The sequence below is a fragment of the Lissotriton vulgaris genome, chromosome 4_1 (genome assembly GCF_964263255.1).
Source record: "Lissotriton vulgaris chromosome 4_1, aLisVul1.2, whole genome shotgun sequence".
Lineage (NCBI taxonomy): Eukaryota > Metazoa > Chordata > Amphibia > Caudata > Salamandridae > Lissotriton > Lissotriton vulgaris.
The window spans coordinates 474058681-474076255 of NC_141691.1; the positions used below are offsets into that span (position 1 = coordinate 474058681).

At 43.0% G+C, this 17575-nt stretch overlaps 1 protein-coding gene across 1 annotated transcript in view; it reads right to left on the reverse strand.

The window, feature by feature from the left end:
* KLHL4 (kelch like family member 4) overlaps nt 1-17575 on the reverse strand; it is an 840437-nt gene that overhangs the window by 170972 nt on the left and 651890 nt on the right. The window contains exon 6 of the mRNA XM_086964616.1: nt 17202-17388. Coding sequence (XP_086820742.1) covers nt 17202-17388 — 187 coding nt within the window. The remainder of the gene's footprint in view (nt 1-17201; nt 17389-17575) is intronic.

The following is a 17575-nucleotide window of genomic DNA, read 5'->3' on the forward strand; positions in this document are numbered from 1 at the left end:
ACATGAGGAATGCTCTTGAATGGCCCATATGAACACTTTGGAAATAAGGAAATGATTACCTTTTATCATAAATGAACGTTGAAATATCATAGAAGGGGCAATCGAAAGGACTTTTTGTAATCCTCAATGTATCATTGGTGATTGAGGAATTCTACCTTCTGTCTTTGAGAAATGTTTTTGGTGGCTTTGTTTGTGATCTTTTTAAAAGTATAGAAATTTGGCATTGGATATTCGTGCTCTTGTTTAAATAACCATGGCATTGTTTTTGACTAATAGAAACTGTGTATATATAAAAATGAGCGGATGAAAATAATTTACAAATAATTCAGAAATCCGCTATAGCTGGAAATTGCTGACAAATACTGTGTCTGACAATTAGGTCACAGTTGGGACTCGTCTTCCAAATAAATTTATGTTTTAAAAGAATTTGTGCATGATTGTAAAAGTCCATTCGTGCCTAAAGCTGAATACCCCAATTTAAAGTGCTAGGAGATTTTAACTTCAATTTGGAAAAAGCTGCTGACCCAGATACAAAAGCACTTATAGATCAAATGGATAGCACTGAGATGTGTCAGGATGTGAAGGGTTCAACTCACGGTGTTGGACACTGTTGAGATGGTATTTTTTTAGATAACCCCCTTCTAAGTTGGTCTGGAGCTCTGCCTATGATCTGGTCAGATCATAAGGCAGTCCTATTTGATGCACTATTGCAGTAAAAAAAAACATCTCAACGCTCCTGGAGAACTCTATTTTAGTCGCCCTTGGAAGAAAGTAGAGGCTAGATTTTTAAACTCTATTCTTTTAAAAACGCTAACCAAGTTATTGACTCACTCTGATCAAGCCACAGCTCAATACCATTCTTGTCTTGACTCTGCTATGACACAACTGGCGCCCCCTAAACAGTGTCAAAGAGCCAGGAGGATACCATTAGAACCATGGTTCAATGACACACTGACAGCCGAGATACAACTATGTTACAAACTAGAAAGGAAGTGGAGACTTGAAAATAATGCAAATACTCGAATGTCTCTACAAACCTACAAGAAACTTAACCTCAGGGAAAAGGCATTATACTTCTCTGACGAAATTACAGCAGCCAACAGATGTCATAAAGCCTTGTTCAACACAGTAAAGAAACTAGCAAAGCGGCCAACTGCACCCAATATTAGTATTAGTCAAGAATTCTGCAACTTGCTAGCAGAATCCTTCCAGCACAAGGTCAAGCCTGTCTTTGACTTGTTTATACAGCAGGATAATCGCCTGGCTCAGACACCGGCCAAACTCAATGAGGTTCAATCTGTTTCTCATGAAAATACACATGATCCTCTGGAATCAGATCCCCTAATACTTTCTTCTTTTACTACTTTGACAGTCGAACAAACTGCTAAACTAATTTCTGCAATTAAATCTGGCTCCCAATCAGATCCATGCCCTCCCAAAATTCAGCATATTTCGCCAGAAATTAAAGCTATTCCATTAACGGGACAATGATCAGAACAGGACATTTTCAAATGGAATGGAAAAAAGCTCCCATACTTCCTTTACTAATGAAACCCAACTTAGATGCTAAGGAGACTCTCAATTATAGACCAATATTGAGACTCCTGCTCCCTGCTAAAATAATTGAAAAGGCGATAAATACTGAACTTTCTGCTTTTATCAATGACAATGCTATTCTGGATCCCTACCAGTTTGGATTCTGCGCTTCTCATAGCACAGAGTTGGCTCTCATCACTGTCAAGGAGGAGCTCAGACAGATCTTAGACACTGGGGGGAATGCAGCTCTGATCCTCTTAGACCTGTCAGCGGCCTTTGATACTGTTAATCATGGGCTACTGCTGGGGAACAATACATAATTTTGGACAGATAGCTGGTGGCTGGCCCAACTTGGCTCCTTACATAAACAAGTACTCAAAGCTGAAAACGTAGGAGTTATTTTTTACACCAAGCTTTCCTTTGAGGTACAAATCAACTCGCCCACTTCTGCATTTTTTTTTATCTTGAAAATGTTGAGGAAAATACTTCTGGCAATACCTATGGACCTAAGGAAGACGGTGGTATCAGTGCTGATATCCTCAAGACTGGACTATTGCAAAGCCCTCTTCTCCAGTGCTCTGAGGCGTAGCATTAACAAACTCCAAATGCTCAGAATGCAGCAGCAATAGTACTGTTGGGTATCTCTAAATGTATTCAGTCTCTACAGCCTTAGTCCGACTTCACTGGCTACCGGTAGCCAAGAGGATCCAATTTAAATCATTATGCATTGCCTTCAAATCTCTTAACATCATGGGGCCAACACACCTGGCAAAATTTATAAAGCCATGCACTCCTGCTAGACCCCTTAGGTCTCCCGAACTGGGAAACCTAATTGTTCCTAGAGTAAGCAGGGTTACATGGGGCGGTAAGAGTTTCATGCCACACCTGCCAGCCTATGGAACTCTCCGCCCACCACGTTAAAAAAAGAGCCAAGCATCTCAGAATTTAGAAAGAACCTTAAAACGTGGTTGTTTACAGCATAATTTTACATCTTTGTCCACTCTAAATCGTATATATTAAAGGCAGCGCCTAAACACCCCGGGGTATTTGTCGCTCTTTATAAATCCCTCATCATCATTGTCCTTCCCCAACTATATGCATATTGAATAGGCTTTAGAATTATCCTTAAAATGTTTTCTGAAGGCTATTTTTGCATAATTTGAGAGTTGCATCTTTGGTTTGTTTTTTGATCTGATACTGCTCTGTGTTGGGCTGAATTTGGGCTTGTACTTGGACTGGTTTGGTTTTGAGGTGGGTCTCCAAATTTGGCAATCTGGCAACACTGTTTCCCATGAGATTGCATCCGCCACTTCTCCTCCTGGTGCTGCTGTCCCTGCTCCTGCGACTGCCAGCCGCTTGCAGCAAATGCCGGACTACGTTAACAAACAAATGCGCCGAGGTAAGCCTGTCTGCTTCCTTGATCCAGCAAGCCAACCTCCATGTGTTACAGCCGTTCCCTCGGTTCATATCTAAACAGTGAATTCCGTTGGGAGCCTCCTGATAACTCCATAACAGCCTGACCAGCTCCAGTGGAGAAAAGATCTCGTGTTTGGCCATTCACACGGCCACCATCTTGCTTCTCCTACTTTTTGAAAGGTGACATTATTAGATCAATTTAAGCTCTACCATATATGTATTGTTGTCTGCTTATTACTGTATCTAATTTATACGTAGCCCCAATTATCAGAATAAATCTAATATTTTTACTGCTTTAAAAATATTTCTTGCTGGCTGCATATATTTGTAGTATTGTGAATTTGTAAACTGTATCAGTTCGTCACTATGCACATTTTTTTCAAATAGCTATCTAAATACTTTTGTCTATTTTTGAAATTCCAATGTAGGTAGCATAAGCCTATGCCACTAAATTGAGATTCAGAGGAACAGGCATTAAGTAGGTCAGTTCTCATTTTAGAATTAAATAAGCCTTTTTGCTTTCAGGTTATAACAAGATGGTTTAGCTGTGTGAATGTTATAAAGCTTAGGGGTGTTAGGGGTGTTTTTAAAGTATTTGTTTAAAATGAATTATCAAATATTTATAGAGTATAATTTAAATGCTATGCTTCATTGGTTGTAATATATCTGCTGGCAAAAAAAAGAATAAACCAAAGAAAATGTAATTGAGAACTGGTGGTAGGGAGGAGTCGGAGGTCAATGAACGAAATGCAAAGACACCTCATCCTCAAAAAGCACTGTGCATGTTTTTGCATTGTGAAATGAATGTCTTCAAAGTCTGTTCAGGACCTGATCCTTATGGATCGTGGTGCTACCTTTAGGGCATAAATAAGGTAGGAGAGCAGCAACTCTGATGTCTCTCTGGAGAAGGAGGAGAGGGAATCTCTGACTATTTACTCAAATGTCTGTTGTTGAACTTTGGCAGCTGTGTTGAGTGTTATGAGTATGGTCAAACAATGTGAAGATGTGTGTTTGATCAAATATATAACAGCATGCATTTCCGACGCTCTAACATACATTCATTTCCTCCTAATCACATTTCCAATATTCACCTTTGAACTCTAAAGTATGCAGCGTTCTATTGATAAATTACTACTTAGCTCTGAATATTATAAGATTGCACAGTTCAGAGTTAACTCTCAGAAGAAATGCACACAACGGCATGTATTCTGGTTCACTCTTCAGTGATTGACAACTTGAACACGGTTTTCAGCCAAGCGTATTTTGAGCACATTCAGCTCAACCAGGCGGCCAGGAGACAATTGGTCGTGCCAACGAGAAGTTCTCCAAGCTAAAGAACAGAAGGAAAAGAAAGAGCCACAGTTCGTGCTGTTCTAGCCATGAAAGCGGGGAGAAGAGTGATGGTGAGTGATCATTTGTGGGAGCCCACAGACCTTTTCTAAGATCTTACACATCAAAGACTGCTTTCAGGCTTAGGAGCTCTCTCTGATTTTCCACTGAACTTTCTGGATGTTTGTTCCCTGTTGGGCCAACTCTCAGAGTCTTCAGTGTATATGTCTGCACCTTTCCCTCCATTACCCTATTCAATCCAACTAACAGACTCACAAGTCCACCACTCAAACTAACACATATTTCCCTATGCTAACCCGTCACAAATCCTTTTTGGGTTTCGGTGTAGCATGCTAGCCAAAAAGCGATTCGATTCTTCTTCAGGGATGATAAGCGCTACCTAAATTCAATTACAATTACAATATTCATACACAGGTAGCCCATCATAGGGGTATGTTAATATTTTCAACTGCGGTCAGTTAATTCCCCTGAGGTGGCGGCCGTTAGCTACAATGACTTGGAGAAACGCAAGTTGAGGAGGTTACAAACGTGCGAGCGGTGAAGGTGGACCCATGGTGCACACTAATAGAAAAGTGGAGAGGGACGTCTTCAAGCAGTTCATAGAAACCTACGTTCAGTGACAAGCGTTGAAAAGCACCTGACCTCAAATATCCTCCAGAATTCAGTACAAAATAGTGTTACGCATTGATTGACACTGGCGTAAAAATTTTCGCTACATCAGGTCCAGGCCCAATCTATCTATTCCATCTGGAAAGAAATCCCCTCAAACTTTGTTCAGGGAGCTCCCAAACTTGCACACGGGTTATGAACACACAGACGTTTGCAGTACACGCACACCTGTATATATACACGCAGTAGCCTATTCACAAGTCAAGCAGAAACTTTTTTCTGCTAAAAAAAAAGCACACTATGTATTCTGTAGGAAGCCTGAACTAATTGCTGCTCCCCACGGCAATGTGTAATATAGTGCCATGTCACCAAACTTGAAGTTAATAATAGCACCTCATCTCCCACGAGGACGGATCTGTGGAGCTGTTCGACTGTGTTTTTAATAATTGCATTTGCAGGCTCCTGCTCCGGAGGTGTAAGGTGACGGCTTTTGAGGAGATTAATTAACATGCTTTCTAGTACCTGCTCGACTCACGAAGAGCAGGAGACAGGGGAATAAAAGGTATCCTCTCTCGGAGTCGAAGAGCATTCACCGCGGGTCCCTGTCGCGCTGGGTCTCCAGAGCTGTCTTGTCTGAGCGGTATTGAGTGCCGTGGGTATGTATAATTCAGAGCAAGGTGTAGAGGGGACGCTGCAGACTGCAGGGAGGCTCTGCGAGGTGACATTTCATTGATTGTGTTTGTCAGTCTGTCATTGTGCTTCGTGGGGACGTCAACCTGGATCGTGAAACTCCGAATGCTGTCCTAAGAAATAACCTTCAGCTCGGTGAGGCTGCGTCGGCTGCGTGTCTGCTGTTAGTGTGGACATAGTGCTGCGTGAGGAGTCTCTCGGTCCGATTCACGGAAAATAAAGTAACACTGGGCAGCTTAGACATAGATATCACTATGGCGTGCACGGATGTGCGCATTTTTAGAGGTTGACAGAATACAAATAAATATGCCACGAAAATCAACCTATATGTTTCACGTCATATTTAATGCCCGCTTTGCGCATCCCGAACGCTTGTCTCAGTGATGGGCCATCCGAGTCAGTACTCATGGTAGGAATGTGCAAAAGCACACTTTAAAAAACTGTTTCGGCAAAGTGACCACTTCTCAACCCCCCATGAAATATTAATCCCCCATACAAGACGGCCCTTTACTAGTCGAAGTAACTTTGCAGGACTGCAAAGGAGCTTCAATATATTTCTGTGCACCCCCAAACCTAGGACGTTCCCTTTCCCACCCTGGTTAGTGATTTAGGGCCTGATTTATAGTTCGGGAGATGGGATACATTGTCACAATAGTGATACATAGCCTGTCCGCCAAATTATAAGTGCAATATATCCTATGGCTCTTGTAATACGGCGGATGGGACATCCTACACGTTTGTAGAGTATCTGGTTCGGGGAACTGTAAATCAGGCCCTTAGTCTGATGGGCAATATAGAAAACTGTAATATTGACAAATTGAGTGCATTTGTAAAGTATTCCACCACAATATTGAAGGCAAAATATTTTGATACAAGAATATTGTGTCAAAAATATTGCCAATTCAGAAATATGGTGAGGCAGAATATCGAAGGTAGGAATATTTTTTTTATATGTATATAATCTCTTTTTTAAAATATTGTTGTGCATAATATTGTTTTCTTGTATTCAGTTGTATACAACATTGATTTATTAATTATGTATATATTAGGTATTCATTATTATTACATATGCTATTATGATAATAAATGTTGTTTTCGTATAATTTGACATTTTAATGGGAAATTATATAGTTTTACAACTGAATTAGTAATTTGTAATTTATGTGCAGGTTATTGGGGTTGTAGAGAATTAAGATGGGGCGTTATTGTAATTATAAATTGTTTATTGATTTTAAATAGTTTTATGTTAATTACATTGTTAAGAGATGGTTATATGAAATATTTAATGAACACATTATTTCAAATATTTGTTTTCTTTTAATTAATTGTTAGTTTATTTAAATTTGGTGAAAAGATCATTTAAATATAACATTTAGCGAAAGAGTTGTACATTTATTATTTGCCTTCATTTATTTTGTTTAATTATATAATATATACATATATGTATATATATATTCAATGAAAAAACCATTGGTTTTAGGCCATATATAGTTAGGGATTTGCATTTACAAAACCTTATTTTACTCGCATAAAACCATTGAAATTCCATATATAGTTAGATGCGCTAACTATATATCTTGCACCCGCAATCCACTGCTGATGATGTCACATATTACATCATTCATGACATGGTCAGTGACATCACTGATGACATCACTGATGACAACTCAAATGACATCACTGATGACAACATCCAGTGACTGTATTTTTCTGTAAAGTTAAAATATGTCTTACATATTGAAGAATGAGTGGATGTATAAATGTCTGGATGAAGGATTTAGTAGGTGCATGACTGATTGTATGAGGGAGTGATTAAATGTGTCTCACTGAGTGCATGGGTTAGTGATTAAACTGTATTAATTTGTGTATCATTATATCTGTTGTTCTGTAAACTGCTGCATGTGTTGATCAGTAGCTATATAAATAACTATATGGGTTATTGATTGGTTGCTCAAGTATTTGTATGGGAGACTGAGTATGTGTGTGGGTGGCTGGGAGGTGTGTGACTCTGTGCATAGATGTGTAAGCAGTTGATTCACTAGGTGTATGAGTTCAAGAGTGCATGTGGAAACAGCTATATGGGCGGTTGACTGTGTGCATGAGTGTATTGGTGAGTGAATGGATATCTCAGTGCTACATGTCAAAGTAAGTACATATGTAAAACACAGTACATGTGAGAGTTAACATATATAAATAACTGTGCATAACAGCCAGTGAATGTGTGAGTGGCTGTATGGATCATTGTGAACATGTATCAAGGATTGTATAAGAGAGTAAATATGTATTAGAATATGTTTCAATAAGTAAGGTGTGTATAACTGTATAGTTGAGGAATTGGAGGTGTGTTTGATTCTTTGCATGACTGTCTAGGTGTATGAGTAACTCCATGGATGAGTGACAGTCTGTGAGTGTCTGTTTTCACTGAGTGTATCTAAGGATATATCAGAGTCTGTAGAGGTTCATCGTATTAACACATGAATGATGTCATCTGTGATGTTGTCAGTGATGTCATTTGAGTTGTCATCAGTGATGTCATTTGAGATGTCATCAGTGATGTCATTTGAGTTGTCATCAGTGATGTCATCAGTGATGTCACTGACCATGTCATGAATGATGTAATATGTGACATCATCAGCAGTGGATTGCGGGTGCGCGATATATAGTTAGCGCATCTAACTATATATGGAATTTCAATGGTTTTATGCGAGTAAAATAAGGTTTTGTAAATGCAAATCCCTAACTATATATGGCCTAAAACCAATGGTTTTTTCATTGAATTTTCAAGGTTTTGTAAATGCAAATTCCTAACTATATATCGACTATAACCTATGGTTTTTTCAGTGAATTTCAATGGTTTTTTAATAGCAAATATGAAAAGCTTTAAAATGTCAAGTACGTGATAGATAAAAACATTTTCGTATTTATGCACGCTGATGTGCTTTGAACGCTGCACCCCCCCCTCCCCTCTTTTCTCTTAGTAGTACTCTCTCTTTGCAGATAGTGAACGGTAGTTAACGCAGACCTTTACCCCCGTTGTAATCCGTCGTACCTGCTTGTCTCTCCATTTGATTGATTGTTATCCAAGCATTTACTGTTTTACAATTGATTCTCTTTGGTTCATTCTCTATTTACAAACAAGCACAAAGTCGCAATACTCTGTTTAGTCTTTGCAGATAGTGAAAAATCGTGTAAAAAAATAAAAGTAATCGAGCAAAATCAGTAGGCCACTAATTGGATCTCTATTTGACCTCGCTAAAATAGAAATATTAGGAACAACCCTTCATGAGAAATACGAAAATAGTGAGATGAACTTAGCTCCACACCATGAGGGCTGCAAGACAGCTCGACTCCGTCACCCTCCCCGCCCAAAATAACGACAAACCCTATGCAAATATTAAAAATATAGACAACACACCAGCAAAGAAACAGGGTAAAACATTTTATTAAATAACTATTTACATAACTATTTTATACTTTTTATTGCCCGATCCGGCTAGCTCAATCGATCGAGCATGAAACTCATGCACTCTGATAGCAAGCGTTGCTACTGATGCTATGCAGACCAAAACTGGTTTTCAGTTTGTACATTTTTCTAGATTTTTCAATCCAAGGTTGGTTGACTTTGTAGAACGATGGCTTCAGATTTTCAACATACGGTGTGGTGGCGCGGACTGGGAGGGGGCGCTTCGCTCCTGCCCCCTCCCCAAGTAAGATTTTCATACGTGAAAGTACGTTAATGGTTTTGGTCCCTGAGTTGCTTCAATGTCACTGCCATTCTCAAATGGCATAAGTTCTGGATGTTGGGTGCCATAGTTCAGAGTTCTGAGCAGCGCTTGTAACACTGTCTGAAGCTTATTTCCACCTACTGCAGCTTCACTATTCTCAAAGTAAGTGAGTGTCGTTTGTGGACCTGACTGCATTTGAAAACAATGTGATATGAAACCTTCCTAAACAGCTTGACGGAGGCCCCCGAGGGGCGGTGTGATGGCCATGGACTCGGAGAAGACACTTGGCTCCGACCCCCTCCCCAAGTCTTATAGCACCGGTGTAGCCTGAGATCGCCCCCGACATAGGCGGCCGGCTCTCGGGGTCCGGCGGAACTTTTTGCCTTTTGATGACTCTTCTATTCTGGACCTTGTCCCACAATCCGTTTGACCTGAAGACACGCTGTAGTGGGGCGCCCCTTTACCGTTTCAGTTGCCATTCCGCCCGCTTTTGCTACACTGTGCCTCTTCCGCCATTCAGCTGTTTACCGCCCGCTCTTGCGACTACAGCGTCTCGCTCACCATGTAGTTGAGTTGCTCCCGCTCTTGCGGTGCAGCGATAGGCGGCTGCCACAGGACTCTCAAAATGGCGGCCGGCTCTTCGGTTTTGGGCTTGGTCCACTGAAATGGCCCTGGGACACCTTTGAACTCGGACGCTTCCCTGATAGGGCTTGGGTCCCATTCTCGAAAACGTCCCCTCAGCCGTGAAGATTCTACAAAAGTCTTGGGGGCCCCCGACTCCCGCAGGCTTCTGGTGGGGAGCGGCTGCCATGTCTGCTCGTGAAATGGCCACGACGGAGCTACGAGATGGTAGTGCTCTCATGCTGACGCCAGCTTTAGTCTGAAACATCCAGAAACACTGTAGACTACCAATTCGATCAGTTCCGGTAGCGCCCCAACATGACCCGGAAGAGAAGAACTTGCCCTCCCCTCTTTGACTGATGGTTCTTGTTGCCTGTCCCCTCTGTTGTCATTTAACAGAACTTTTTGGACTGCTGAAAGGGGTTGTGTTCCGAACGCTGGTTGGTGGAGACATTTTGACTATATTCTTGACCTACGTTGTCGCGTAATGCGTTATATGACACGCCGCGTTAGCGCACCCGGAAGTGATCCGAGGCGCGGCGCGCAGCGCGTAACGTAAGCATAACAGGTCATGTGACTTGTTAATAAAACTTTTCATTGGTTCATTTTACTTTTGTTATTTTAATGATGAAAAGCTTGGTCATATGACCTAAAAATTACGCTTTTTATTGTTTTCGAACATTATTTTTTTTTAAACATATGTTATAATATTCCAGGCTAATGTACTTTCCCGGAAAATTTACAACTGTCCTGCAAGTAAAATATATTCCTTTTTCGAGAAAAAGGGCGTTTCTTTGTTCCATGACGGAGCCGTTGAGTAAAAGAGACTCGGCCTGCTGTCTTAGTCGCCGATACGCCTGATTATCAGATTCTTATCGATCACTTTATGTTGCAGAAATGAAAAACACAACTGCCCTTGACCATTTATCTTTACTGCGTTCCTACATATTATACCTTTTATCCGTCATGTAATTGGACTGCTTTATTTCACTTGCCTTTTACTGATTCGAAAACAGTGACTAAAAGTAAAAACTTTACCAATGTAAATACTACTACCGTGTTTTGTTTTAAAAACCTTTATTGTGAAAATGTCAGTATACAAATACGGGCCTATAACCACGTGGGCCGGCCACGGAGCAAACTGAAATCGTATATGATGAGGAGACATTTACACTGTAGAGGAACGTAACGAGCGGGCCATTAGGTTGGAAGAACTAAGGTGTCTAACAGTTGCGTAATCGGTGGACGTACATTTTGTAATTAAAATAAGACAGGGCCACTTACAATAACATTTTCTAGATATACATTTGCGGGCAAGGAGTTACGAGTCCCATTTATACCGGCGCCATTTTGGGCGAGGCCGGGCAGGTCCAAGATATAGTCAAAATGTCTCCACCAACCATCGGCCAGACCAGAACCCCTTTCGGCCCTGTATGCTACAAGATGGTGTCTTCCATTCAGAAAATATTGTTGGCAGCATTTTGAAAGGAAACAGAAACAGCCGTTCTCCTAGTGAGTTTCACATTGTTACATTTAGGAAGAATGTTGAAGAGTAGTATGTGGAAAATCTGAAGCCATTTTTCTACAAACTCTCAATCAGCCTTGGATGGAAAAAAAATCCTGAAGAATGTACAAACTGAAAACCAATTTTTGTCTGTATAGCATGAACAGCAACGCTTGAGTCAGCTTTGTGTCAAGCCGCCATTTTCATTCAATCAATAGCGTCCCCCTGCACACATTCAGGGACCTGGTCGTGTCTTCAGATGAAACGGATTGTAGGAAAAGAAGCAGAAAGGAAAAGGAAAAAAGTTCCGCCGGACCTCGGGAGCCGGCCGCCTATGTCATGTGCGACCTTTGGCCACACCAGGGCAATAGTGAAGCTGCAGCAGGTGCAAATAAGCTTCAGACAGTCTTACAAGCACTGCTCAGAACTCTCAACTAAGGCACTCAACATCCAGGACTTGCCATTCGGATCTTGGCGCCTTGTGCTGGTTCCGACCTATTCACACATCGGTCCACTACTGACATCACCTCATAAGCCAACGGGGCACCCCACGCCGACTTTCGGCGCAGCATTGTAGGATGGCCACACCAGTGCGGCAACTTGCTGGACACCACCTCGGTGCCATCCGGATCTCGGCGCGTTCGAGTCACTGTACCGCAAAACTGACCGGAACTCAGCTGGACACGCCGTCTTTCGGCGCAGCATTGTAGGATGGCCACACCAGTGCTGCAACTTGCTGGACACCACCTCGGTGCCATCCGGATCTCGGCGCGTTCGATTCACTGTACCGCAAGAGTGACCGCAACTCAGCTGGACACGCCGTCTTTCGGCGCAGCATTGTAGGATGGCCACACCAGTGCGGCAATTTGCTGGACACCACCTCGGTGCCATCCGGATCTCGGCGCGTTGTGCTGCCTTCGGCCTATTCGCACATCGGTCCGCTACTGACGCCGCCTCACGTGCCAACGGATTTTCTACGCTTTTTGTAGCCCTATGCCGCATAACAGGTCATGTGACTTGTTTATAAAACTTTTCATTGGTTCATTTTACTTTTGGTTTCCTAAAGATGGAAGGCTTGGTCATATGACCTAAAAATAACACTTTTCATTGGTTTAGAACATTTTTTTTCCCAAACGATGAAAGCCCCACCTTGTTTCTGGATCATTCAGACTGAAGCTGGCGTCAGCATGAGAGCACCACCATCTCGTGGCTCCGTCGTGGTCATTCCGCGAGCAATCATGGCAGCCGCTCCCCACCGGAAGCCTGCGGGAGTCGGGGGCCCCCAAGACTTTTGTTGTATCTTCACGGCTGAGGGGACGCTTTTCGAGAATGGAGCCCAAGCCCTAGCAGGCAAGCGTCCGAGTTCCAAGGTGTCCCAGGGCCATTTCAGTGGACCAGGCCCAAAACCGAAGAGCCGTCCGCCATTTTAAGAGTCATGTGGCAGCCGCCTATCGCTGCACTGCAAGAGTGGGAGCAACTCAACAACATGGTGAGCGAGACGCTGTAGCCGCAAGAGCGGGCGCAACTCAGCTTCATGGCCGCCACCTGGGGAGGCCCGTTCACGCCGCCTCCCCCACGCCCCCCCCCCCCCCCCGGGCCGCCCCACGCCAATTTTCGGAGCAGCATTGTAGGATACCAAAACCAGTGCGGCAGTTTACTGGACATCACCTGGGTGCCATCAACATCTCAGCGCGTTCTGCTGCCTTGGGACTATTCGCACAACAGACCGCTACTGACGAGGCCTCCTCCCGCACCACCCGGGACGCCCCACGCCAATTTTCGGAGCAGCATTGTAGGATCCCAAAACCAGTGCGGCACCCAGGCGACATCACCTGGGTGCCGTCCAGAACTCTGCACGTTGTGCTGCCTTGGGACTATTCGCACAAAAGACAGCTTCTGACCATTGTTGCTTTTTTGGGTGAAAAATGTTTAAATGTTTTTACAGTTTTTGTTCCGTTCATTATATTTAAAAGTTAATAAAGTTTTATAATCTTACTTTGTTGGAGTGTTTATATATTTTTTTAAAAACGGGTGAATGGGGCCTTGAATCGGGTTATTGTCATGTGTGGGCTTTGGAAGTGTGCTGCTGCAGGATCGGACATTTCAAACTCAAATGTACGTTCTTTTTCTTACCTTTCCGAAGCATGGAGCGCAATAGCAGGCAGAGAAAGGGTGATGCACGTGTTGAACACTACCTGACCTGGCAAGTTGCTGGCAGTGCCCCCCCGCCCGCTCCTGAAAGAGGGCACACACACACCGCCGCCCCGAGTACTTCACAAATCTTTAAAAGACCATGCGCTTGTTCATGAGGCTTAAATGGTTTATCACCTCTTCTAGAACCCCTGCATCGACCCTCTGACGTTTCCTGGAAAAATTACCACGTAACACAATACCAAGCCCTGTCAGCTGAAACCCCCGAGGAATCGTGGGGCATATTATCAAGGGGGTTTATCTCCGCTTTTTTGGCTTTAAAAGCCATGAAAGCGGAGATAAAATTATCTCCCTATTACCAAGCTGTCGCTAACACCAGTTAGTGACAGCTAAAAGGAGATAGCGACCATCTTGGGCCCCGCTTTGCATGTCAGTGATACTTATCACTAATGACATGCAAAGTGGGCGTGCCAAGATGTTAGCGACTGTAAACAGTCCCTAACATCGCTATCTCCTATTACCAACTTTTGGAGATATTCGCGCTAAGCGCGAATATCTCCAAAAGCTAACACCTGCCCTGAGCAGTTCTTAGCCATGTTATCCAATGGGAGGTGGATAACATGGCTAAGAGCATTTGCTCGATAATACATGAATATCGCTGACTTTTCTGCGATAATAGCAAGGTTTATCTGCGATAAAAATCGCCGATGTGCGGCGATAATTTTTGTCTCTAAACAAGTTAGAGACAAAAATTATCGCTAGTTGTTCGTAATATGCCCCCGGGTTTTTGCTTGCAGAAATCGGGAGGCGGGAGACTAGCACTGAAATCAGTAGTCTCACGCCTGAATCGGGAGGGTTGGCATGTCTGGTTTCTCTACAGCTGGGGCCATAAACTACATCCGCAGGGGTAGGTGATAGCCTGGGACCAGCCTGGCATCTAAAATGGCTGCCGTGCACGACAAAATTGTGGCATTGGAAAAAAGGCAAGATGGCGCAGACAATGTTTATCAATAAGGATTCATTTATAACAAAATATTTTATCGCAGTGACAAATTGGCGGTCAACACTTCCTGATTTCCATCGAATCGAACGTTAACAGACGTCACGCAGCAAAAAAAAAAAAAGCTCACGCACAGCCGCTGGAAGAGATGTATCAACATATATGAGCCTCCTCAGCCACCCTCAGGAAACATAGGGGATTAGGATACGTCTCCCGCACCCTCTTATACCTAGTAATTTAATTAAAACGAAGCACAAAATGGCAAATTCCCGTTTCGCTACCAGTTTGCGGCCCAGTTCGCGGCCCGTGAAGCGCTTCTACCGTGAAAAATCATTTTTTTTTTTATTTTCCCCACGGGACCCTTTAATAACCCCAACAACATTCCTAGGAGGTCAAGAGGGGTATACCTTGCCCCCTTTCATTAAATTCCCCCTTCGTTTTTCACCTCTTCTTCTCTCTCGATCCTACCGAGAGATAAGATGGCGGCCGCTCCGGACTGTCACGCAGCAAAAAAAAAAAAAGCTCACGCACAGCCGCTGGAAGAGATGTATCAACATATATGAGCCTCCTCAGCCACCCTCAGGAAACATAGGGGATTAGGATACGTCTCCCGCACCCCCTTATACCTAGTAATTTAATTAACGAAGCACAAAATGGCGAATTCCCGTTTCGCTACCAGTTTGCGGCCCAGTTCGCGGCCCGTGAAGCGCTTCTACCGTGAAAAATCATTTTTTTTTTATTTTCCCCACGGGACCCTTTAATAACCCCAACAACATTCCTAGGGGGTCAAGAGGGGTATACCTTGCCCCCTTTCATTAAATTCCCCCTTCGTTTTTCACCTCTTCTTCTCTCTCGATCCTACCGAGAGATAAGATGGCGGCCGCTCCGGACTGTTTAGAATGTTGACAGACACCGGAGAGCCAATCAGCTTTCTGCACGCAAAGTTCCGTTTCGCGAAAAGTAAGCGAACCGGAGCGCAGCCTGGAGCGCTGTTACAGATATATATCTTGTTTTGAACGTTAATTTCTCAAAAACTACTGGAGCACATATATTGAAACCTAGCAAAGGCACATCGGGCTAACAGTCCCTACAATTTTGCCAAGTTTCGTGCAAATCCATTCAGCCGTTCGAGCTAAAAGTGAGTCCAACCGCCCTATGGAAATTAACATGGGAAAAACATGTTTTGGGACCCCCCTTTTTTCTCGGCCCCCCCTTGACGAAACCCCCCCAAATTTTCAAGGGCTGCTCAGAAACAAAATGTGCCATTTTCCTGAAAATTTCAGCCGATTTTGTCCACAAACGCCAAAGTTATTAGACATAGAATTTTCAAAAATCCCATAGGGAAAAAATCCTAACTATATATACCTACTGGCGCTAGCCAGTAGGTAATATATATATATATATATATATATATATATATATAGATATATATATATATATCTATATATATATATATATATATATATATATATAGATATAGATATAGATATTCCTAGGAAAAGCCTTTATCTTTGGTACCGTTTGAGGAATCTAAACAAACTTTTTTTTAAAAGTGCACCTGTGATTCTTGGTGGCAGGGCTGGACTGGCTACCGGGCAGTTTGGAATACTGCTGAACTGGTGAGTGATTACGTTCATGGAGACCTGCGTGTGCTAAACGAAATTTGTTTTGCATTAATTATTTCGAAGCACACGCAAGTCTCCATGAACGAAATTAGCCCCCACAGCAGTGAAAGCAGCCCCCAGTTAGGCAGCATTCCAAACTGCCCGGAAGTGAGTCCGGCCCTGCTTGGTGGGCATGGAAAGTTTTGGGGTGATCCATCAAGCGTGACCGAGAAAAAGGGGTGTAAAACAGAAGTGTGTTTTTGCATATTAATTCCTATTGGACCTTTGAACACATCTAGAATATAGTTAGTGATATATGTAGCCACGGCAACTTTGTGAAAAAGAACGAGCATCTGCAGGAAGTGTTGGCAGCCGTCTTGGGACTCGGCTTCAGCTGAGTCCCAAAAAACAATTTAAAGAAAAGGGCCAATGAAAGCCCCGGGGACTGCCACCTCACAGTGGCATTGCTTATTATGTATGTGGGAGTGCCACACTGCACACCCACGCCTGAGGTCCGCCACTTCCCCGGGGCAAATGTTTCTAAAGTAATGCAGTGGGGCCCACACAGCCCCCCTGCAGCCCCAGGGACTGCATCTCCCAAGGGCACTTAAAAATATTTATACAGTCAGGCCCACCGGGCCCACCCACACCAACGGGGCTGCCACTTCACTGGGGCTAAACATATAAAATTCATGTGGGAGGTCTTCACTGACTCCATTTCCGGGGGGATGCAGCGAGCACAAGGAAAGTGGCTTTATTTATTTTATTTTCCCAATTCCGTTGTCTGTTGACTTCCTCCCACCCCTCCCCACAGCTCTTAACTGATCCCACCGCGCATGTATATTTATCTGTTGCAGTTATATAAACCTAAATTACACCTTCATGATATGTTTCACTTCTCAGACAGCATTCAGATTGTTAAAATGATTTAAACTTAAATCGCAAGAAAAGTTACAAATCCTTTAGGAGATTTAGTTAGCTTGAGCCCACTTCACCTTTAGTAGCATCCATTCCTCCCACTGCATACAGGGAGCCAACAGTGGATTTTCTTGGTTTGGTTCTAGGGCTCTGCAACATTGATCTTCGTTCTGGTAGCAGATGATACTTCATTGCTTCCATGAGGAATTTTTGGCATTCCAAGTCATCAGCAAACATTGGGCTGTTTTCAAGATCAGCTAATAACTGAAAAAAATGAACTGGGTGTCAATGATGGAAGAACTAATAATGCGTTTGTTAATTTATTTATTAAGCATGAAATAAGTATTTCAGCAAGAGTTGCTGTACATAGCAATAGAGTGAAGGACCAGTTATATTTGTGGATGTTAAATGCATGCTAGGCTTTGACATAGGGACATAATACAGGCAAGAC